Source organism: Hevea brasiliensis, chromosome 16 (genome assembly GCF_030052815.1).
Source record: "Hevea brasiliensis isolate MT/VB/25A 57/8 chromosome 16, ASM3005281v1, whole genome shotgun sequence".
Classification (NCBI taxonomy): Eukaryota; Viridiplantae; Streptophyta; class Magnoliopsida; order Malpighiales; family Euphorbiaceae; genus Hevea; species Hevea brasiliensis.
Window position 1 is genome coordinate 50104732 of NC_079508.1, and position 24861 is coordinate 50129592.

At 35.2% G+C, this 24861-nt stretch overlaps 2 protein-coding genes across 7 annotated transcripts; one reads left to right on the top strand and one right to left on the bottom strand.

Moving 5' to 3' along the window:
• The first annotated feature begins 67 nt into the window (after positions 1-67).
• LOC110654333 (histone-lysine N-methyltransferase ASHH2-like) lies at positions 68-20405 on the top strand. Its single transcript, XM_021810275.2, is given in 19 exon segments — positions 68-263; positions 430-4014; positions 4150-4357; positions 4932-5092; positions 5177-5256; positions 6029-6160; positions 6265-6381; positions 8525-8617; positions 12809-12886; positions 13623-13679; positions 14863-15658; positions 15743-15798; positions 16354-16433; positions 16555-16637; positions 16790-16869; positions 17405-17484; positions 18435-18480; positions 18935-20047; positions 20049-20405. Coding segments are annotated over 18 exon segments (6669 nt in total). The 5' UTR covers positions 68-263; positions 430-680; the 3' UTR covers positions 20124-20405.
• Positions 20406-20935: 530 nt separating this feature from the next.
• LOC110654334 (glutathione S-transferase TCHQD) lies at positions 20936-23759 on the bottom strand. Of its 6 annotated transcripts, XM_021810278.2 has the most exons (4): positions 23591-23759; positions 23071-23134; positions 22090-22388; positions 20936-21775 (listed from the first exon to the last, which is right to left on the bottom strand). In XM_021810278.2, exons 3-4 carry the CDS (start codon positions 22296-22298, stop codon positions 21181-21183), a joined length of 804 nt encoding a protein of 267 aa, XP_021665970.2. In that variant the 5' UTR covers positions 22299-22388; positions 23071-23134; positions 23591-23759; the 3' UTR covers positions 20936-21180. The 6 variants fall into 6 exon arrangements, with proteins under 6 accessions (XP_021665970.2, XP_021665968.2, XP_057993712.1 ...); XM_021810276.2 differs by lacking the exon at positions 23071-23134 and having other exon boundaries at positions 23591-23746; XM_058137729.1 differs by lacking the exons at positions 23071-23134; positions 23591-23759 and adding an exon at positions 23350-23568.
• Positions 23760-24861: the final 1102 nt, after the last annotated feature.

A 24861-nucleotide genomic window follows, 5' to 3' on the forward strand; every position in this document is an offset into this window, starting at 1 on the left:
AAGTAGCACACAGAGTAGGAGGAAGACGGGTTCCGCCCAATCAATAATAATCAACGGTAAAAAGTTCTCTCTCTCTCTCTCTGCGGCAAAAAGGCTTACGCTTTTCCTTTCCGTGCGTCGTGTTTCTCCTTTGATAAAAAAATAAGCAATTCCTTCTCTCTATTTATATTTACATAAAAAAGGAGGGAACTGTTTGGATGGAAAAACAAAATTAAAAAAAAAACCTCTCCTCCAATGGCCTTAAATTCGGTCTCTCTGATCAGGTATTTGCTTCTCTGATTGTTGTTTTCTCGCACTCTTTTTTATTTTGTGGTTATTTTAATTTTCTACGTTCAACGTGTTTTCGTGTTTATATGCATTCAAGTGCAGCTTTGTTTTCTGTATCTGCATTGTCCTGCGAATTCTGAGATAGGGTTTTTGCTTGTGCAGAGAGCGTGGATTCTAGGGTTCCTGTTTTTCAATTATTATTTTAATTATCTGGCAGTTGTTGACTCGGGTAATCTTTTATCGTGTCTGTTTTTGTTTTGAGGGATATGCTGAATAAAACTTTGAGGTTAGGGTTTTATTGATTGGAGGCCGTTGGGATTATACATTGTCAATTTACTGCTGTTCTGGTGATTTTTGTTATGTTTCGGGTAATGGGTATGCAGTAATTTGTTGGACAAATTGATAGAACTTTGATGGGTTCGTGTGAGAACTCGCTTGAGGTTCACGAACCTTTGCACCAGGTTGCTGTGGAGCAACATGTGTGCTTCATAAAAAATTCTGATTCTGAGCGGCTGCCTTTATTGGAGGCTGGTTTAGATATGATTGATCATAATGTGGGCTCCACTAGTGCGCTGGATCGATGCTTAATGTTATCTCAAACAGATAATGCTGGCTGTGTGAGCTATGGTGATTTTACAGAGGCTGCTTCTGTTGATAGGGAAATTGAGTTGGTGTGTGACAGTGGAGATATGGTTGGTTTGGTGCCAGGGAAATTGTTAGAGGATGAATGTGGGGTTGCTTGCGGTTATTTTAATGGAAGGCAAAGTGGACTTGGCAGTTGCAATGTGAAAATTGATGGATTGTGTGTGGAAAAAGTTGGGTCTAGTGATGATAATGGTGGATTAGTGAATTCATTGGAGGAATGTGAAAGTTCTCTGGAATTGATGCCTATCTCTGGTTCACTCAGGAATTGTGATCAACAGGATGAACGGAAGGATGACTGGAGTGGCATTGTCCAAGGAGACACAGAAACAGAAGAGAAAAATGCTGGTTTAGCTGCAACAGAGATTGATGCTTGTAACCATATGCTGTCTTCATCAGACTGTGAAATGCCCGTAGAAATCAGATCTATGAATGCTTTGCCTAGAAATGGGGTTGAACAGGACAAGCAGGACAGTTTTGAAGGGGTTATCGAGGTCATAGAAAATAAAAGTGTTGGTTTGTCCAGGATAGAGACTGATATTCACAATCAAATGTGGTCTTCACTGGACCATGGGACACTGTCAGAATTGATACCAACGACAGTTGCGCTAAATAATTGTAACAGTCCCTCTGCAGAAGAGTTTACAGAGGTTATGAAGGAGAAAAGCAGTGTTTCACCAGTGATAGATACTACTATTCATGGCCAGCTGTCTTCTTGTCAAGACTTCGATATGTCCTTGGAATCAATGCCTGCAATTGGTTCTCCAGAAAAAATTATCCAGCGGGATGAGGAGAAGGATGGTGAGCCTGTTGGTGTGCCCTTTGATGAGGGAGCTACAGAAGGGAAGAATAATCTTTTAGTCTGGTTAAAATCTACTATTAATAACCAAATATCATCTTCACTGGATGATGAAATGTGCATGGAATCAGATTTTGCAGTTTATTGCCAACAAAATGACATGGAGGCAAATATTATCAGCAGTAAAGCCTTGGAGAGGGCTGTCGATGTGAACAATGATACTTTAGCCTTGATTGAATCTGATGTATGCACACAGAAATCTCAGCACAGCATTGAAATTCCCAGAGAATTATCTAATGATCAGAAAAATGGCATGGATGCCAATTGTCTTACTGCAGAAAGGGTTCCAACAGATAATTGGAAGCAAAGTGATATAGATTTAAGCATCCAGGCTTGCCCTTCACAGGGTTGCCAGATGACCTTGGAGAATTTAGTTATGGCCGACTCACTGAGTAACTGTGACCAGAAGAATTTAGTTTATGGACCTTCTGTGGAAAGAATGCCATATGTTGTGGAAGAGGAAAGTGATGTTACGACTGAAATAAAGGTTGAAATTCATGGCGTGAAACTTTGTGTAGTAGCAGATGCCTGTGATTTGAAGGATGGTTCACCTGAAATATCTCCCAACATTCCACAGTCCTGGCAGCCCTTTGATGTTGCTGAGAATGGCTCTTATGAGAAGTTGGATGTACCAAATCTTTTAGAGAAGGATATTTTTGGTACCATTTATTCTAGCAATGCAGCTGACCATTCTGAACGGACAGATAATGAAGGGAAGGATTGTGCTGGAAATGCTGGTCCATCTAAAAACAAATGTCCTGACATTGGCTCATCATCTTCTAGAAGGAGCAATCGAAAACGTAAATCCTGCCAGAAGACTCAGACAAAAAGGGCTGCAAGGAAAAGCAAGAACAAAGGCAAAGTGCGAGACTCTCAGATTTTCAAGGCTGAAAGAAGGAAGAGAAGCTGTTTCTCCAAACCGGCTCGCTCTTCCAATTGGGGATTATTAGGGAATATTACACAATTTTTTGAGCAAAGTAATGGACTGGAGTTCAATGAAATTCAGAATCCTGAACTGAGCAAAAGAAAGGTTGGCCAGGGAAGTGGAAAACTGAGCAGAAATTGGAATAGTAGTCGGGCTGGTGGAAGCTCTCAATGGTCTGGTGGAAAAAAACATGCTTTGACTAGTGGTATTCGCCTTAAAGTTAAAGTGGGAAAAGAATTTCCCCAAAACAGTCTGAACATTGTGGTCCCAGAAGTAATTGATACCTCAGCATCTGCTGCTGCTGGTGGTGTTAGGGAATTTGATATCAAGTCATGTCAAGGAACCAGTTTCGAAATTCCAAATTTTGCCAATTGTGTTGAAGATAAAATGGGGCAAGAGGGGACTGAAGATCAGCTACAATGTTTTGGTTATAAACTGGAGGATGCAAAAATATATTCCAATGCTTCTATTTCAGATTTACATGTAGAAGATAATGACTTGCAGGGCACTTTGACTTCCCAGAAGTCAGTTGTAGATGCTTCCAGTGATTATCTCGGAGTCCCCGCTCATGTAGAGTATGAAGCATCGAAAGAAGTGGCTGAGAAGAGTTATACAGATGCAGGAACTTCACCTGATTCAGAAGTTATCAATTTGGTTCCTGAAGGCCAAGTTAATTCAAGATGTCAAGAAGATTTCCCTGATGCTGTTTTCACCTCTTCTAAGGTTTTTGTTGCTCCTGTAGTTGTTAAGAGAGGAAAGAAGAAAGATAGACTTACCCATGCCAGTGACTGTTTTCCGGAAGATATATCTCCTGCTGTGGCTGGCATAAACAAGGTCAAAGCAACAAAGAAGCATGGGGGCAGGCAGAGAAAGGGCAATGAACATTTCTCCAATGAGATTCATATTTCTCCCACTAGGGGAAATGCATCTAGCAACTCTTCAATCTGTAAGGAATTTTCTGAGGAACGGTTACATTTTTCAAGAGAGACTGAACCTAGAGTCTCTAAAGAGGATTTGCAATCACAAGTTAAAGTTAATGCAGAAACTAAAATATGTTCTGGCCTGGATGTTGGGCGAAGGTTGCCAGAATCACAAAATTCAAACAAGCTGCTTCCTTCAACTAAATCCAAGGGGTGGCAACTTCCAAGAAAATCTGGAGTGAGCAAGGGAAGGTCTAAAGACTCTGACAATGCAAGAAGCAAGAGCGCAAATGGTTTTAGACATAAAGGAAATAAACAGCAGTCAGTTGATAAGAACAAAATCAAGGAGAAGAATGGTTGTGATCTTGTTGTTTGCAAAGCAGAAGATGATCTAGAAACAAGTAATAGATAATTTATGTTGAATATTTAATTGTTTAATAATTTTATATTTCATTACTTCTTTTATCCTTTGGATAATCGTTTCTAGCATACAAAAGCTTAATGCCAGTTCTGTTTCAAATTTTTTGTTGCTGCAGGAAACTGTAATGCTGATGATTTTGGAAAAAAAAATCCTGGTGACAATGTTGCATCCACAGGTGTAGCTAATTTGGACATGGCATCAAATGATGTAATGGAGCAGCATTTACCTGTAGATAATGCTTGGGTGCGCTGTGATGATTGTCATAAATGGCGGCGTATTCCAGTTGCACTTGTAGATTCTATTGGTCAAACAAATTGCAAGTGGTATACTTCCAAAACATTTAATCTATCTTACACCCCCCCCCCCCCTAAAAAAAATAATAATAAAAAATAAAATATAAGAATCATAGGGTTATATAATTTGTTATAAAATAGTTCTTACAATGCATTACTTATTTGTTTTAGTGGCTTTGGATTAAACTTTAAAGATAAAATATCTTAGCCAATGTTTAACCATACTACCTTTATGTATCTGTTTAAGTTCACTTGAAATAGAAGTGATCAATTTATATATCCCATTGGGGGTGAAATGAGTGCCCAATGACGTTGTCCAACTCCAATAGTAATTGCAACCAACTTGAGATTCCAATTTGGAGGCTTGGGTTTGAACCACTGGGATGGGGAGACCTCCCCCTCCTCTCTCCCAAATTGTATAGCTCTGTTGGACTTAAAAACACATAGTTTGTCAAGCTGTCAAAAGTTAATGATAGTCTTTTGTTAATCTTATGTTTAATGTATTACAGAAATTTATTTTAGTCTCTCCTTCCTTCCCTCCTGCAAAACTCTTTCCTCTTATGCTCTCTAAAATCATGAATTGTGTTTCTTTTCTGTTTTGAAGGATTTGCAAGGACAACTTGGATACAGCCTTTGCTGATTGCTCCATCCCCCAGGAGAAGTCAAATGCTGAAATTAATACAGAATTGGGCATATCGGATGCTGATGAAGATGCCTATGATATTCCGTCAAAGAATAAGGGATTAGAATTTAAGCCTAAAACAGGTGCAATTTTTAAGATTGATACTACTTGAGGGTTTAACCCAGTCTCTGTAATCTTCTAACGTCATTCTTTCAATGTGTTTTCAGTTACCAAGGAGCATGAATTTACACGCATTTCTACTAATCAATTTCTGCACCGTACCCGTAGGACTCTGACTATTGATGAGGTCTGAACTAGACTCATTTTTGTTTCCATCTCACTGTTATGAAACTTACATTTGAATGCATTGTGGTTTTCTGTAAATCTATGATTAAGTGGAATTTTTTAATAAATGGTAGTAATGAGGAAAGGACTAAGCTTCATCTCAATTGGAAATTGTGCAATTGGAGTTGTAGCAAGTTGGACTTTTTCTGAGATGGTTATGGGCTTAAGTGTTGGGGTGTCTTGATAGGTGATGTACATGCTGGTCCATATGTGGACCTGGCTTGTTATCACTGTAATATGAAAAAATGGAAAACTTTCAGAAAAATTATGAACTCTTTTAGGTTCTACTGGTGGCTGTAATTCTCCTATTGATCTAGATTGGTGTGTATGCCTATTGAATTAATTACTTTTCAAATGATGTTGCCAATTGAGAAAAGAATTTGAGAAGTGCCAGCATCAGAGGGAGAATTGCTCTTGCAATCTGAATCGAAAGAATTCATTGTGGAAATGTGGTTCCTGTAGCACTATATTCAGATTCAAAACAAACACAATCATATGTTGTTGCTATTTTTATCAACACTTTTTCTTTTTCATACGTACAACTTCTGTATTTTATTTGCAGGAAATTTCTTTTTCATTTTATACACTTAATAGTAGGGAACTATGATTTTTTTTTCTGGAATTTTGTATTATATTTTGGCATTGTTATTAACTCGTAAAACGCTGATTAACTTTGTGATTTTGTAGGTTGCTTTATATTTTATAATTTATTTTATTCTATAAATTTTAAGCAGATAATGGTGTGCTATTGCAAACCACCTCTGGATGGTGGGTTAGGTTGTGGAGATGAATGTTTGAATCGAATGCTTAACATTGAATGTGTTCAAGGCACGTGTCCATGCGGGGACCTTTGTTCAAATCAACAGGTACAGTTGTTGCTTTGTCAGGCAGTAACAGTTTTATTCCTTAAGATTTTTTTTTAAAAATTTTTTTGAAGAGTACAGTTTTTTGTCTAAAATTCTATTTGCAGTTCCAAAAGCGTAATTATGCCAAAATGAAGTGGGATCGATGCGGAAAGAAAGGTTTTGGCCTACGATTGGAAGAGGATATTTCCAAAGGGCAATTTCTAATTGAATATGTTGGAGAGGTAACTTTTTCAGTGGTCCTTAGCCAGTTGTTTTAATGGAGAATTTCATTATGAGAAAAAAAAGGGATGAATCACAGGGCATGAGTCCAATTTAAAGGGACACTAGCAGTCTTTCATTGATATCTAATTTATTTACTTATAGCATAATTGTACTGGCAGGACCATTGTTAAATCTGCTTTTACTAATTACAATTATACACCTTCAAAACATTTTATGGATCTTATTTGCCATGCCAATTGTTAGATTTTTGTTGTGTGCTACTGCTAGCTGTGCACAAGGGAGGAAAAACTTCATGCAATCCTGCCAAGCCATACTCGTCGTTTTTCATTAATATGATCCAGAGTGGGCTTGCCAAATTATAGTTCTAGAAAAATTATGAAGGGCTGTGACTATTGCAGGCTTTACCGATTGTTAGTTCAGTAGTTTGATCTTGACTTTGTGTTTGTGTCCTGTCACAGCTTACCCCCCTGTAAGGCATAACATGATCCCGTGGTATACCTAATGAATTACCGAACTTCGTCTACCGATAACCCATTAAATATACTACAAAGGATTTTAAACCAATTTCTATTCTTTTTAAATTGTAAGATAATGTTGAATACTTATTAAAAGCCTTTAATTAAAGTTTATGTCACAAGTAAATTTTTTATTAATTCAGGATTTCGAAAATTTTACAAAAATTTCGGCAGAGTGCCGAAAATTCCTCTCTCCTCAACATGCATGATTTTCATGTTTCTTCATATAAATTCATTAATTTCAACTTCAATTCAATCAATTATTCAAAAAGAAATGGCTTGGATTCACTTACCTCGTTGTTGAATTTCCAAAGCTTCCAATTCTTTAATTTTCCTCTTGCTTTTTGCTCCCAAATGATTTAACAAGGTCTAGGGATGAGGTTTTGTATTGAGATTTAGGGAATTTATGGAAGAAATTTAAGGAATTTCAAGCTTTTCAAACCTTAACAATGGTGGAATGAAAGATGAGAGGGAGAGAGGGGGAGAGAGAATTCGGCAATAAGAAGAAGAAGACTATAAATTTAATTTTTTTTTCCTTTATTTGTCTCTTTCTGTTAACATTATCTCACAATTTTCAAATTTTAAATTATAGCTTTTTATGATGTCATGCTTACATAGGTGTGATGTCATAATTCCCTTTATTTAAATTTTTTTTCTTTTCCTTTTTCCTTTCTTTTTTACACCTATAATGTTTTTAATTTTTTTTCATAAATTTAATTTTCTACATTTTAATGAATCTTTAGGCCAAAAGTCACCTCTAAGGGTGAATTGACCATTTTGCCTTTTAACAATCTGATCAATTTTTCTAATAGCACTAGGTTACTTCCTGAACTCTGATTCAATTATTTGAGCTAGTTCTCTATTCTTTTCTGTGGTTTTCATATTACCATTAATTTCGCAATTATCCTTAGGTTTGGGGTGCCATAAGGTCCCACACGAAATCAGGGTAGCGATTGAGCTCGCAATTACTTTCCGATTCTGTCACCCATCGCTGTGACCTCGGCTCATTTAACTCATTATGCTTTGTTCTTCTTGTTTGTATTTCACCTTCATATAATTTCTAATAATCTTTATTTAGAGCTTTTCTAAATGACACAGATATAGTTCTAGACATCCTGATTGTCTGGACAGACACTAGTCATTGGAACAGTAGAATGTATAGATTACTTAATATGGGGGTGTTACATGTCCGCTACAGCAATGGTGCATGTGGGGGGCCATTCTCCATCCTTGTTCCCGCTCCCCTAACAGGGGAGAGTATTATCACCATCCCCATGGGATCCTCATTCCCACTTGATTTTATTTGTTTTCTTTCTTTTTTGTGTTACTTTTCAATTATAATTATACTAAAAATAAAAATATTAATATATCACTAACTAAAATAAATATGAATTATATAATTGTAAAGAATTATATATATCTGATATGTAAATATGTATGCCTAATATAATATATATGGGGATTCCCCGCCCATTTGGGAGCAAATCCTTATAGGGAACTAAGAATCTCCAACCCACTGCCATCCTTAGACTCTTTTGTTCACAATGTGCTTGCGTGTGAGTGTGAACATGTTTCCTCAAGTATTTTTAATATGTAATTTTTTTCCTTATAATATGTGGTTTTCTAGGTGCTTGATGTGCATACTTATGAGGCGCGGCTGAGAGAGTATGCTTCTAAGAGCCATAAGCATTTCTACTTCATGACGTTGGATGGCAGTGAGGTTTGGATTTTCTCTTCTATATTCTATTTCTTTTTCCTGTCAGTTTGGTTATAAGCACCAGCAATATATTGGTTTTAAATGCTGTAATGAGATTTGCAAACTTATAGTAGTAGTTCCTTTGCTTGACCTTCAGTCTTCACATGCTCAACTAACTTTCTAGTTGACATATTTTTGACATTAACTATCGAAAAACACTGTTGGCATTAATTAGTATCTGCTGCTTGTTAACTGATGAGGTTTTTTTATTTGGTTTAAATTTGTTAAGAGGTAAATGTTCCATCTTTGGGGCGCAAACTCTCAGATATGTGGTATTTCGAGATATAGGTTATGTATTCTTTAATTCACACTATAGAATTGAAAGTGCTAGCTAATCATTATTCACATGAATAATCTCCTTGTGCTGATAAAATTGACGTACTTTACCAATATTTAAATATTTTACAATGGCTCTTCAAAATTTTTAACGAGTTTTTCAGTCCCATTGAACATGTCCATGCAAGTTGTGGGATGTCAAGTAATACATGAACATTTAATTGTTGACTTGTAAAAAACCATTTAATACCCAATTGTTCTTGCTTTGCCAACCCATGGACTCTCATATTGGGTCTTCACCATCAGATTACCTTAACTATGCTAAAAAAATGCATTGGCTTAGGTACCTAGTAATTACCCACATTGTAAATACCTTGTTGAATTGCTTATTAGTTTGTGTTTATGTGTGATTGATACAGATTGAGGTTAAACCATTATTTTAAGGTGCTTGTTGACACTTAGGACATTTCAATGAATTCAAATTTTGTACTTTGTTGTAGATGCTGCCCTATTCCATGACTTGATGTATGAGAATATGGTTTAGAAGAAGAAATTTGATGTTGATTTCCTTTTCCGCCAGAGTCTTGACAAAATTGATAGGTTTCTAAATGGTGGATGACAAGGAAAAGCTTGCTAATAATGGATCATGTGAGACAATTATTGGATCTTTCAAAATGGTGGAGTATTAGATTGTGTGACAATTATTGGATCTTGGATTCTAAAAACTGGTTCTCATAATTTTCTTCTTTCTTGTGAATGCATGTTTATAGAGTTTTCTAAAGGTTCTCAAAGTATTGTATTTCAGGCTTTAGCTTTCCCTTGCATGCTACTTGGTTACTTGGTTTACCCCCTTTACCTTTGCACCTTTTTTAATGACTCAATCTTGTATACAAAAGCATTACACAGTATTTAGGTTGTAAGTAATATGGTAGATCCAAAGTATTTTTTAACTATTACTCAACTTAATTAAGCCTTAATGTTAAACTAGCTAAGGTTGAGTATATGGATCATTTTCTCAAGTCCACTTGGTTTGCACCCACATTATCAGGGCACAAAAAAATCTACGGTCCCTAAATCCTTTTTTACTGCTTCCTCCTACATCATTCTAGGATTGTTACACATATTCTAACATAAATTGCTAAATAATGATAAAACGTATTAGACTCTCAGTAGAAAAAAACTCTATCAAATGGGCATGAGTTTGTAGACTTTTATGTTGAACTTAATTCGCTTTTGTAGAACAACTACAATCAAGTACTTGTACAATAAAATTATGATAATTTATACCTTTTGGTCACTTGATGTTGAATAAGAGCTAAAGTGCAACCACTAAATCCACATACATTGAAATTTAATGAAAATGTTGAATCAATGTTGATGTGGCTAATTGTTACAATCCCACATTGCTAAGAGACAAGTTTGTTGAGAGCTTAATAAGTTCTTAGACACCCTCCCCTTACAAGTCGATTTTCAAAGATGAGTTCTACCTAGGTGTCTATTCCTCCCTAGGTTCAAACTTAGTAACTGTGGTGCTAAACGGTTCATATCAATGGTATTAGCTAGCCCCATCCTACGAGACTCAATATTCGTAGCGGTGATCCATGGAATGCTAGTTCATGGATTGCATAAGAACAGGTGGTTCGATGTGTAGGGTGCTTGCCATGACCAACATGGCCATGACTAACGAGGACGTTGGTTCTCCAAATGTAGAGTATTATTATGATTCTACATTGCTAAAAGACAAGTTTGGTGAGAGCTTAATAAGTCCTTAGGCACCCTCTCCTTGCAAGCTGGTTTTCAAGGATGAGTTCTACTTGGGTGCCTATTGCTCCCATTGTTCAACCTTAGTGACAGTGGTGCTCAATGGTTCATATAACTAATGGACATGACAATCATGTGAGAAAGGTTAAGGTTGGCGCATCTCTGCTAAAATCGTCAACCAACTACCAATCAACTCATGCCTTGGATCCTATTGAAAAAAGAAAAAGAAAAAAAAATCTTGAGTTTGGTAGAAGGTCCTCAGATGATTGTGAAAAAGATGTATTTAGGCTAAAAATTAATATAGTATTGGTTTTAGAGAGCCCAATATTTTTGTTGGTTAGTGGCGAGGCCCCGCTTTAATTACTTGATTGCCTGAAATTATTTTCTAGGACCATATTTTAAAATTTTATAAAAATTTAATGCAAAATATGGACTTGTGCCCTCTCAAATGCGAAGGTTCAATTGCTGCAGTACTATTAAATTTCTAATGACATTGGTCAATATTCTTTGTGTTCATGTGTTGTGTGCTGCTGTTTGGTTACTATGGTCATATTGATTTTTGTGACTATTGTTGCCATTAGAGGTGTTTGGTTTGCTTTTTTTTCTAGTTCAGTGTCTGTCTAGGAATTGGATTCGAACTAAAATTTCTGTATGGCTCTAGTTTGATTCTTCGATGTGTCAATTCCAATTTGGTTTGATTCTTAGCTCTGATTCGGTATTGTTTCAGTTCAATTCTTGATTTTTAAAATAATTTTATGCAATTTTTTCCATAAAAATTCATACTTGAATTAGTATTTAAACTTTAAAGTCTGTTATTAATGTACAACATATCATATAATATACATTTTAGCTATTTTTAAATTATATAATCTTTAACCATAAGGTTCATATAAAATTTAGAATCAATCATATCATATAATATTAGGGATTAAGGCTTAATTGTTACATATAATATAGTAATATACGTATATATAATATACCTTTTAGCTATTTCTTAATTATGTAATTTTTAACTATAAGATACATATATAATTATGAATTAAATATATATATAACATAATAGTACCTTATAATTAAGAATAATAAGGTGTTTAAATGTATTTATAACTACAATTATCAAAAAAAAAAAAGTGGATAAATGAAAGATAATATTAGTTTTTTGTGTGTGTGTGTATAACAATGTTAATTGCATATAATTTATAAATATGTAATTATATTGAAAGTGCATAAGACATCTAAAAAAATCATAGAAAAACATATGTAGAAAATCGGTTCTTGGTTCAGTATGGGTCTGATTCAGTTTTTGTATGGTTCTGGTTTAGTTCTTAGTGAAGAACCAAAACCGAATCAAATCATCAAAAAAAAAAAAGTTCAATGTGGTACGGTTCTTCAATTCAGTTTGATACCCTCAACTCTAGTTGCCATGTTCCATAAAACAAAATTTAGTGCTTTATGAAGAGTCTTCATGCTTGGGCTTCTATTTGAACTCCAAGTTTCAATTGTATCTAATTACGCTTGTAGCCAAGAAGCTTGGGCATACTTTCTGTGCTTGATTTCGATATGTGCATCTTAGCTTCTGTGTTGGGTATTTGTAACAAAGCATTAATACGGGTTCCTTTAACAGGTTTTATAAGTGAGTAAACTACTATTTAGTCCCTCAAATATGTTAAAATTTAATGACTTGACCCTCATATTTTCAAAAATAAATGATTTAGTCTCTTACATTTGATTCTGTTGAGTATTTGGCCCCTCTGTCCATTTTTGTCAATTGAACCATTAGTCAAGGGACTGAAATGTGGTCAACAAGGAACAAAAGTGTCTATCATTAATGGCAAAAGTTGAGAAAAATAAACAAAAGTACGAAATTGCAAGACAGTATTAAAACTCAAGGACTAACTAATGTGTTTCTCAAAATATGAGGATCAAGTCATTAATTTTGCTAATATACAGGAACTAAATAGCAATTTTTCCATTGTTTTATATTATGTATTTTAATATGAATATGCCGATTAGATTTGCCCTTTATTTTCTTTAAAGGGGGTAGGTTGTTTCTAATTATCTTCCTACAATGAATTTCTTTTTTTTCTTTTCCTGAAATCCATTTTTTTATTCTTTCAGGTGATAGATGCTTGTGCAAAAGGAAATTTGGGGCGATTTATTAACCATAGTTGTGATCCAAATTGCCGTACTGAAAAGGTGATTGATTTGCATATCTACATCTCACTATTATGTGAAATTTCCATTCTGTGTCTTGTTTTAATTATGCATTCTCAAGCTTCAACCGGAATCACTTTTTGTCTTTAATTTATATTTTCACTTTTTACGCATTGCATCTTGAAGACTGAATTTGTTTCTTCTGCTGAAATTTAGTTTCTCTTTTGCTTTTTTTCTAGCATACTTTTTTTTTACTTGATGTTTTTGTCTCTTCCAAAAACAAAGGTTTATAAAAATGTAATGTTCCCCTTATAGTGCTTCATTTTTATCTCAATGTACTTGCCATAATGACTTTGGATAGATAGCTGAATGTTGTTGAAGAAGAAGAAGAAGAAAAAGAAGAGATTTGGAGAAAATAGCTTGATTATTCCCTCAAATTGGCTGTTATATATATATACACTGCTTAGGTGTACATTCAAAAAGGGAAAAATACAAATTTACAGTCATATTTAGAGCCACCATTACATCTCAAATAATCAGCACACAATCTCAACTTAAGGCGCAAGCATAGCAATTATTCTAACAGTTGTAACTAACCAGGTTTCTGTGTAGGATTTATGAAATATTGTTTTAATTCACTCAAATACCTTGTATTCATAAATCCTTTCACATTCTTGAATGTGTTGCCTGTTGCTTGAGTTTTCATAAATTCTCTTTTATCTCTGTAAAACTCTCTCTATATTAAAAGTTTGCATTACTTTTAAATTTTTATGAACAGTGGGTGGTCAATGGAGAGATCTGTATTGGATTATTTGCATTGAGGGATATTAAGAAGGTATGTTCATACTTAATATTAATTAATTTAGTTGATATATTTTACTTCTTCATACCAGGCCATAATTATTGAAGTTTTTTTTACTACCTGAGTTCTACATATCTGCATTAGAAATTTGACTAATTGTGATTGTAGCTCTCGATGGTCAAGGAAATGCTTCTGGAAATGTGTAACTTTGAGCTTTTGGTTCTTTAGTTGTTATTTTATTGTACTTGTTTCTTTTGATTGGCGTGTAAGTGTAGTTCAAGCGACTACCACCCTCCTGTTCCATCAAACTTTAGAAGAGGAAGTGCTAGAAAAGAATGTGTTAATAGAATAAATAGGAGACGACCTATTTTGTTGTATCTGATTAAACATGACAAATATGTAATATGGTTTTACTTCGTAGTGGAAAGATGGTTGACTTTGTGTCAAGGAGTCTAATCACTTACTCATTGTGAGTAGTTCACATGATGATCATTTTATGTTTAACCATGGTATATGAGGAAAGGAATCAGTTCACACTGGTGCTGAGGATTGAAGTTTTAGCTCAGCAGGGTTAGGGCCCCTTTCCAGACTAAACTTATTGATCGTGTTAGCAGCGTTATGTTTGACTAAAAGAATATTCTACTGCCATTGTGCTTTACCGGCTTCTAAGAAAGAAAACATAGTTGCTCTAGAAGTTAAAGCTTGATCAAATATCTCAATAACACCTCTTTCATTGTCTCTCTCTTTCTTTTTTGTGTGTTAAACATGATTCTCTTTCTAAAGGTAAGAGATATTGCTGGCTTGCCTGTTAGGTCAAATTGCAAATTGATTTGCTGTGGAATATGCCATGTTTCTTCTTATATCTAGTCGTAGTTTTAATTAGAGAACCGAAGGAACACTGCAATATTTAATGCCTTACCACATGTGTTTGCCATAAAAGACTGCTTGTTGCAGCCTCTTCTATACATGTTCAACCCTTCTCTCTCTTTTCAATTGGGAAGCTCATTAGGCCTTGTGCTTCACAGCAGGGGCAATATTCTATATTCCTTAAACCTTTCTACTGTAATCCCAATTGGATTTGAACTTGCGATCTCCAAGCTGGAATTCCAAGCCTTAGCCATTATTATGTCTCATTTGGGACTTTTTTTTTTTTTTTTTATTTCATTTGCATGGGTTATCATTGTTTTATCTTGTTATGGACATGGTTTTTGTTCAGGGTGAAGAATTGACATTTCATTACAAGTATGTAAGAGTGGGTGGGGCTGCTGCGAAAAGATGTTATTGTGGTTCACCTCACTGTCAAGGTTATATTGGTGGTGATCTAAGAAACACCGAGGTAATTGATCAAGTTGATTCAGACGAAGAATTTCTTGAACCAGTGATGCTTGAAGATGGTGAAGCTGGAGATGCATTAAAGAATAGGATACCCAGAACCAGTTCCTTGGATGGCATAGAACTGCAAGTTGTAGACAGTATATCAAAAGATAGAGATACAGCGGGTAATTCCACTACAGCTACTGGGAACATGGAAGTAGTCTCTGAAATTGAGGACTCTATGAACCAATCTGTTTCCCCCATTTCCCAATTACATAGTTCATTGGAAATTGTTGATTTGAAGGGAAATTTTCCATTTGCTAGTCCACCAAAAGGAATATCTGTAGAAGCAGATTATGTAACAAGCAAATCTACATCTGCTGTCAAGCATGTAATTTCCAAGGAAGAGATTCAAAGGTTGGATACCTCTCCAACTACAATGCTCAGTAAATCATTATCTGATGGCATGGTTGCTAACAGGAAGTCGAAGTCTGCTACAGCTGAAGAAAAGCGGGTTTTTGTGAAATCACGATTTCTGATTAAAACCTCATGTGAATCTGGTTTTTCTAAGAAAGGAAAGTTTACTAGTAATCATTCAAATGTGAATAAAGTTCAGATGATGACCAACAAATCTCAGGTGCTGCCTATCAAACCCAAAAAATTTATGGATGGTACTTCCAATGGCCGTTTTGAAGCAGGTTTGGATCCCCCTTTCACTTGTAGTAACAAATGGAAAATTTTATATGCTATATGTAATGATTAATGCATTTTAATATTTGCAGTTGAGGAGAAACTTAATGAGTTGTTGGATGCTGATGGTGGGATAAGTAAACGAAAAGTAAGTGCTTTTTTTAAATTTACGCATTTTGTTTTTTTTGCCCGTTTAATGGTTGATATTGTTTTAGGTTGAGTTTGTAATGCAGGTGGAGCTAGGCTCAAAACAAAACACACCTTCTCCCACACCACAAGCTCCAGAAACAAGCTTGTGGGAGAATCTGTTGTTTTGGGGCCTAGAAGTTTTTGCACCTAGGCCCAATTGCACAGCCAAACTCCCTCTTAGTAGTTTAAAAATAGCAGAACAGCCTTAGATCATGTTTATCTTGTGGTTTAACATCCCTACATCTTCCTCTTCTATTTATAGAACATTTAATTTTTGCAGTTGCCATGAGTATGTGCTTTGCATTAAAAATTCAACCAACCCTTATTGCTGTCAATTTCAATAGGAAAAAAATAGTGTTTCGTCTCCCATATGTTCGATTTTGCTTTCATATTCGGAATTGTCATTTTCTGATTGTCTGAAGTTTACTGATACTGAAGGTTTCAGTTCATTTTATTATGTCTTGAGTGTCTCTATTCAGGCTTTTTTTTTGGTTTTGCATTTGTTTTTTGATAGGATGCCCCTAAAGGTTATTTGAAGCTTTTGCTTCTTACTGCTGCTTCTGGTGCTAGTGGAAATGGTGAAGCAATTCAGAGGTAATTTTGAATTTTCGCCTGTTATTTTTTATCATATTTTATGTTATCACCCACATTTTTGGTTGTAAGATATTGTCTTTTACAAGTGGGTGTATGAAAATTTAGCTTATTTATTTTGCAGCAATCGAGATCTTTCAATGATTCTTGGTGCACTTCTAAAAACTAAATCACGAGTGGTTTTGGTTGATATAATTAACAAAAATGGTAAGTTTTCCTCTCTTGTTTTGCAGCGTGTAATTTTTCTTATCCATGTTACTTATCCATGTTAAGGAATAAGTAAAATTGTTATGGTTGAACCTAACATTGCATAAAAATGGCTATTGCTGGCTAAAAGACCATCATTTTTTGGCTTTCAGGTTTGCGGATGCTCCACAACATGTTAAAGCAGTACCAAAAGGACTTCAAAAAGACACCAATTCTCCGAAAACTTTTGAAGGTGCCCCATACTGGGACCCTGTTATAGACATGATGCTGTTTTTCTATAGTTAGCCAAAGTTTGCAAAAGATCCTGATCTTTGACTTAAACAAGTTTTTCCCTTGATGTGTATCCAAATGTGTCAGTATACAATATAATATTTGAAGTCTCAAATGCAGTACATTTTGGTAAATACACAAGGAGTATTCATCTGCCTGACAGTGCAATAATATTCAATAGTGTTTCTATTTCTCTCTTGTTTTCCCTTGATAGGCAATATTCCTTTTTTTTTTTTTGAAACAATATTCCTTGTTAATTTAACATAAAGGAAAAAGGAAATGGTTCAAATCTGATCCCTTTTCAATTATGGTTAGCTATAAAGAAATTATACACTCTAATAGTGTGAAGTATGAACATTATTGATTTTCATCATCGGGATGCTTGGAACTTGATTTATTTTATCTAGACCTTTGTTCAGAACTTTATAAGTAAATTACTTGTAGAACTTTCAGGAATATGAAGGATAACAACAAACTGCTAACTGATTTTTGTGCAGGTTTTAGAGTATTTGGCAGTCAAGGAGATACTTACACCAGAACATATTAATGGAGGTCCTCCTTGTCCTGGAATGGAGAGGTTAGAATAATGTCTGGCCCCTGTTAGTGAATTCACGTCTTTGTTAACTTTTTTCTTTGATGGGTTACTGACAACAATTAATAATGTCATGCTTGACATTTAATCTGTGATCATTAGCCATGATTTTTCTTAATTGAATTTTTTTGTCCGACTCTACTCAATTTGAGGGGCTCTCAGGCATAAATTAGATGGTACATCATTTATGGAACAAAAAGGTTTGCTGCGGTAGATTAGTCTTAGGCTAAGATGGAGATCTTGTGAAGTGACGAGAACAGAGGAGGAGAGAGAATCTTTTTGGTGTAGAAGCAATAGAATGTAGGCAGATCTCATGTTCCACCAAGGGACTTACCTTGATATGGGAAAAAAAAAAAAAAAAGAAAATTCGAATGATAAGCTTCTCTTACTGGTTTATTCTTTACAAATTTTTCTAAAATTGGTGAAAGATGGGGAGCAACCCCAGAACTCTTGGTATTGTACAAGAGAAGCAAAACTGTCTTTTGATTTGGAAAACAAACGAGAACAGAGGAGTTTTATTTTCTTCTTTTTTTTTTTCATATTCTGATGAGTATGAAATCATTCAAAGGATGCAAAAATGTCAGTCAAGGAATAGAGCAAGTGATGATGTGAAGCATAAGATTGTAGCATCTAATGTCTTTGAAGAATAAAGCTTGTGATTTAAGACTCTCTTCCCCCTCCCCCATTAGGGTATAAGAAGCAGGAAAGCTATGCTTCTCTTCTGCATTTTCTAATTTACAAAGTTGTGCTACTTAATAAGTAAGTTGTCCTGCAATGGTGAATATTTATGAACATGTAGTTGTACTTTCCTGTTCCATCTCTTAGGCTGCCAAATTTGTGATGTCAACTTCTTAAGATGCAATTTGAAAATGATTATTTTCTCATCTTGGATTCAATTTATTGGTATGTGTTAACAAGACTGTTGATTTGTGCAGCTTTAGCGGTTCAATATTGTCATTGACGGAGCACAATGACAAACAGGTAGTTTCTCCAAGTCTCTCTTTCTTTCTGCAGATTTAAATTTGCAGCAAATTTATCATGTACTTCCTATGTCCCAAAGTTTTTGTCCTCTTTGAAAGTTAACACTTGAAAAGAGACATAATTAATTCATTCACATCAAGAATTGCTTTAAATTCCACGTGTTTACATTACTCTAATTAGTTCAGTAAACATTTTCCCATTCTATGATGAGAGCATGGGTGAAAAGCAATATTTGTTTGCATTTTATGTTCTGAGAAAGGACTCATATTGTGGGAAAATAAAAATAGAAATGAGGACAAACTCTTTGAGAGGTGCAGAAGCATTTAAATATTAAATATATGAATAGAAACCATACTCATAAAGGATTGATTCTGCCTTGACTTAATTTGTGCTATACATTTATAGTATTTGCCTATTTGGGGGTGAAAAAACATGTTCGTCAAATTTGAAACAGGTTCATCAAATTGCACGAAATTTCCGAGACAAGTGGATTCCTTGGCATAGCAGGAAATATAGTTATATGGATAGGGAGGATGGGAAGATGGAGTTTTACAGAGGCTCAATCAGCAACAGGGTTTCAGCTTCACAGAATTATTCACGCGATCTGTGTGTAAGGCCTACAGAAGCAATAGATTGTGCAACCCAATCAAAGCAAGCAACAACTTCAGTGGATGCTGCTGTCCATGAGGGCTGTTCTGCACCTTGTGTTGGTGGTATGAAAACTCGCAAGCGTAAAAGCCGATGGGATCAACCAGCAGATGAAAAACCATCTTCAAGATCTCTTCAGCGTGATGAGCAGAAGATTCAGTCTGGGTTAATACAACAATCTGAATACAAACCACTACCTGACATAGGTAATGAGTTGCTGGATCACATGGACAAACTAAGCAGAGAAAACAGTTATTGCCCTAATTGTGTTCGCAATTATTGTCAACAAGATGAAGCTAGTTGTGCTGATAATGAAAGGCAGGATGTTCCACCTGGGTTCTCATCTCCCCTCAATCTCACCCTGGTTTCATCCAATGCTTCATCAACCATTACTGATCTCCCTGTTGGACGTCCTTGTAGAAAATTCATTTCCCGCTTGTCTGTGTCATATGGAATTCCATTGCCTATTGTGCAGCAATTTGGGTCACCTCAGGATGGAACTGTGGAGAGTTGGGCTATTGCTCCTGGCATGCCTTTCCATCCTTTCCCTCCACTACCACCATTTCCCCATCACAAGAAAGAAACTCCATCTGCTGTTAATTCTATGGTGATTGATGAAACTACAGAAGGCCAACAGGACAGACATTATCCTGCTGCTTATTATCCAAATGAAAACAATCCGAGCACGAATGGTGCTAACCAACCAGACTTAGACATTCCTGGTGAAAATGGCCAACAAACATTTAAACGAGCTAAGGGATCCTCGCATGATTTGGGAAGAAGGTACTTCAGGCAGCAAAAGTGGAATAAAGGGCCTCCTTGGAATTGCAAGAGTGATGGGTGGGGATACTTAGAAAATAACTTAAGAGATGAAGTATGCAGTACTGATGTGCGGAGTGTAACAAATGAGCACAGAAATTTGTAACTGTTCACAGGATATAAGTTGTAGAGTTAAAAAGGCTGGCAATTGCATTAATCAGCAGAAGAGCACCTAAATGAGCATTCATTCTTAGGAAAATCACTCAAGCTTCTGGATTTTCTTCCATACTTTGATGTATTCTCAATTCTTTTGTTTCCAGGGTTTTATTTTCAATGGAAAATTCATTCATTTTCAGAATTTTAGACCAGGAAAAACATGCTGAAGATTTGTTTTCTTCGATATTAATCCATTTATTCAGCCCTCAAAGGGGTAGGTATTTTCTGTTTATGTATCATTTTCCTCATAGAAGGTATAGATTATATACAATCATTGGAATAAATTATTAACTTCACTGGTATCTTCGAATGTGTGTGTGTTTTAGAGAGAGAAAGAGAACTTGATGGATAAGGCGGATGACTGTTTCTTCAATGATCTTTGGTATTTATTTTTGTAAGCCGTCTGTTACAAATTTTCCTTGAAATGGACTGTAATTCGATGTCTTAATTGAGTATTTTAAATTGGATTAATTTGTTGATCTAATAAATGGTAGTTGTTACAGAACGTGCAAATTCAAGGATACCTGTTGTACTTCGGAATTTATTTCATAGTCAAGTTTCTATCATGGTTCTGGGAAACTAAATAAACACAGCAAAATTATAGTTCTCTTACACAGTAGAATTGCTACTCTTTATTTACAGGATGGGAAAACGAAAAAGGAAAAAAGATACCATTTCGTAATGACATGATGAAAATGCCCACTGGTGCATTTGTGCAAAGCTCAAGGTCCTCACAAGAGGACATATATGTGTTTTGTTCCTATGAAATATTTATTTAGCAGTTAGATATCTGTTTATGAAGCAGATGCATATGTTCATTTTCCTCCTCTAATTCTATAGACTGAAAAGTTTATGTATTTTCAGAAAGTTTCTGTAACATTACAAGAGGACATTATGCATTCATGGTTCTCATGGTTTTCTATGTTTCCAATATGTCCCTTATTCTCCCTTTTGAACTGATTAAACCCCAAGAGAATGAAGGAGGGTACAAGAAAGAAATTGTTTACTCACACTTCCTTTTGTATATTTTTCACTCGGTACAAAAATCTTACTAATTTACAGAGTCCGTATTTTTCATCAGAATTTCCTCAACAAACTTCTGAAACGAACAAAACACCAGGTTTTTATTAGTGTTTTGTATCTTCTCCAGCCATTGAAATACTTCCCAATCACCTTTTTATAACTAGGCCTCTGCTGCACCATAATCCAGTACTCAGCTATATTTGGCCTGCTACTTATATACTCATCTTCCAAATTCAACAGTACTAAGCGAGCCAGTACTGGGATCAGCATTGCGTCTGCCATTGAGAACTCTTCCCCACCTAAATATGATGTTTCACTCAACTTGGTTTCAACCTCCTCAAGAAGTCTAATAAGATGCTCTTTGCTTCGTTTCAGAACTTCTGGATTTTTCAACTTGTCTTCAGTTTCATAAGCTTCTTTTAGTTTACGGTGGTAAGCACTTGCTAGATCAGGGGATTCAGCCATTCGAGCAATCACCACACGCCTTATGAATTTGGAAACAGCAAGGCGGTATTTCTCTGGGATGTGAGAAAGTGTGAAAAACTTGGGGTTCCACTCTTGTATCTTCTGCATCCATTCAACAACTTCTCTGTTACTAAAGGAATTCTCATCAGCACCTGCTGAGACAACTGCAATTCTTTCAATGTACCTGCAAATTACTTTATCACTTCAGTTCAAAGTCTTTCCTTCCTCTCTAGACCAGGTGTATTTGGAAAAAAACATTTTCTATAACAGGTGGCCATTTTAACTCTGATGAAACATAGAAGGGAATGAACATAGAGACAATGTGTAAATGGCTCCAAAAGAGTGAATTTCTAAAAACCATGTTTGAATGTTCAAGGAGAATAAATAGAGGAAGATTAGATGGTCCTCATGGATCGATCAAATATGAAATTTCTTCCAAACACAACTCAGATTTTATGCAACAGAAACAGAATGGCAAGAGTGAAGGATAAGGCATACTGGATCATCTCAATGGTGTCAAAAATGATGTGGGCGCCATTCTGGAAAACAGGGAGCTTTCCACTTGGATTTTTCGTGAAGAATGAGGAATCCATATTCTTTCCTGTTATAGGATTGACATGGTGCGATGTGTAGTCTATGCCCTTCTCTTCCAAAGCAAGTCTCACCTTCTGACTATCCAGAGAGTATGGATGGTGATAGAACTGCATGATTCAATTAGCACTAGCTCAAAGGCTGTTACTAGTCGTCCAAAAAATTGGGAAGCTTTTACGTCGTTGAACACAATAATATGTGAAGAACTGCAACCAAATCATGACAGACATGCGAGTCAGCATCCTTCATTATCTCTCAAGAAATTACCAATAGCCAATATATAAAGAATAACTCAAAAGTAGATATTCAGTAAAAGCTATAAATGAAGCCATGAGTGGCAGTACTAACAAAATGCAGAAGTACTCAGGATGTTATAACCCTTGTGACAACAAAGAGCTCTGCCTACAGCAAAATGAAATTTTACTAGCGGTAGATAATTGTTCATGATAGTTTACAAAGAAAAAATAAGTCAATTTGATTTCATATGTGACAAATATCATTTTCTATGAAGGAATAAACCTTATTGTTTGGCAAAAACTGAGACTTGTACTAGTTCATATGTTAGCAGAGTAAGAGTTATATGCAGAAAAAGGCCACTAGAATTCACTATGTGGAAGCAAAATTTTGAATTCAAGAATTGGAGATATGCACGCATGTGTGCATAAACGCGCACATATTTCGATTTCATTGTGTTCAAAGATTACACAAACAAATCCTGTATCAATTCTAGCTTATAAACACAAGGAATGAACAATCAGCATGCTCTATTTCCTTGATTTATAAGAACAGTTCCATCACCAAGGATAGCAAGATCAAATCAGCATAAAAAAAAATGCTTACTCAATTACGAAATCATTCCCTTCTCGCAACTAACCAAAACAAACTTACATTATATATTTGTCCAATCAAAGAAGGCATCGAAGCTTGAAATGCCAACAAGAAGAATTAGCTCCTAAAAGCCCAAAAAAAAGGGGAAAAAAAAAAGGGAAAAAAAAAAAGTCATAGAGCCAGACCCCATCAAAAGCCAAGTGACAACACCATTCAGTTCAAAAACTACACAACACGACTAATCTATCAAACCCAGATTCGTGAAAAACATGCCTTTGGTTAAAAAATTCAATTTTTACATGTGAATTCACAAAACAAGAAGCAACCCAGATCACATACAATGCCAAACCATGCAAAACTTGAAGAATTACAGCTCAAATTGAAAAGAAACAAGGTCTCAAGGGGAAACCAAAATTGAAAAAGAGCAGTCCACTCCTAATTATAAAGGAGCAAAAAAAGGTGAAACCTTTTCAACTAAATACGGCAGGGAAATTCACAAGGATATAGACCCAAATCAAGAAAATAGACCAAATGAGAAATTATGACAACTGAAAAGAGGGGAGTATTGACTGAGACTTACCCAGGAGAAGAGAGGAAATTTCTTGCCTTTTTTTTTTTTAAGATTTGTGCGTGTGCACAGAAAAGAATGGCAACATTTGCCGCGCTTAAAAGGGAATAATGAGGAAAAAAATATAGAGTTTTGTGAAGGGAAAAAAAAAAGGAATATTACAACTAGAGGAGTATTTCATTCTATGCTTCCAACTAGAAAGTGGAGGATATACATCGCCGTCCATGAGGCGTGGCAGGTCTACTCGCTTCCGCGTCGACTATCACAGCCACTCGCTCAATTAATTTCTTTTGCATTTTATTCGACCATTAAATTATTATTATTATTATTATTATTATTATTATTATTATTATAAAAATGTCAAAATTTTAACATACATTACATAAACCCATTTCTTTAGAAAATTAGGTTGAGACAATTTAATAATTAAAAAAAGATACATAAATGTTTAAATAAGATTCAACGATTAATTCAATGTTTGGCAATTCTGTTCAATTTCCGCAAACTAATGTAGTGATGAACATAATCGATTTATAATTGTATATATAATCTAAAGGAGCGAAATTATGAAAATTATTAGAATAGAATATTGAATTTAAAATTTTTTTTCTAGGGTTTCATGCATTATACAATTGATTTCAATGTCCAATTACATATTAAAACACTTTTAATATGTATTAGGATCTACATTTGCCATTTAAGATTTTTAAAATTAACAAATTAATTCATTAGAACACTAGATTGATACAAGAATATGTGCACTAACCTTTTGATGCACTGTAGATGTGATTGGTACCTTTGTGAATCACCTAGGACCCCAAATGTTGTCCCTCTAGTTTGTCCACACTAAGATCACTAATGGCAGCCCCTTGAACAGCTTCTCAAGCCTTAACAACTAATTAGAAATTAGGGATTTGCCTTTAGAGAGATTGTAGATGTATATAGGACACTAGAAATAATTTCTAACAATTTTAATTCAAGAGAATATGGACAATTCTCTTTGAATTGATGAGAAGAAGAAGAAGAGAGGAAAGCATAAGGGTGGTGGCACCTTGAAGAAAATAAAAAGAGAGTGGCTGATTTTAACATCACATTATATAATTAGGTCATCACTTAAAACCCTTACCACATGTCATCACTTGATTGCATCTTAATTTTAATTGACCTAATCACATTAAGCCAAGTGTCAAAGCTAGACTTAATCTTGACTTTGATCATCTTGCATGATAGGAAAACAAATGACAAACCATAGTGCCACATGTCACCATCTCATGGTGCCACAT

Excerpts from the sequence above, each read along its gene's own strand:
- LOC110654334 (XM_021810278.2), bottom strand. The coding sequence starts at position 22,298 with ATGCAGTTCTATCACCATCCATACTCTCTGGATAGTCAGAAGGTGAGA. Across the intron at positions 21,776-22,089 it reads GACACCATTGAGATGATCCA|GTACATTGAAAGAATTGCAG; the intron begins GTATGCCTTATC and ends AGTAATTTGCAG.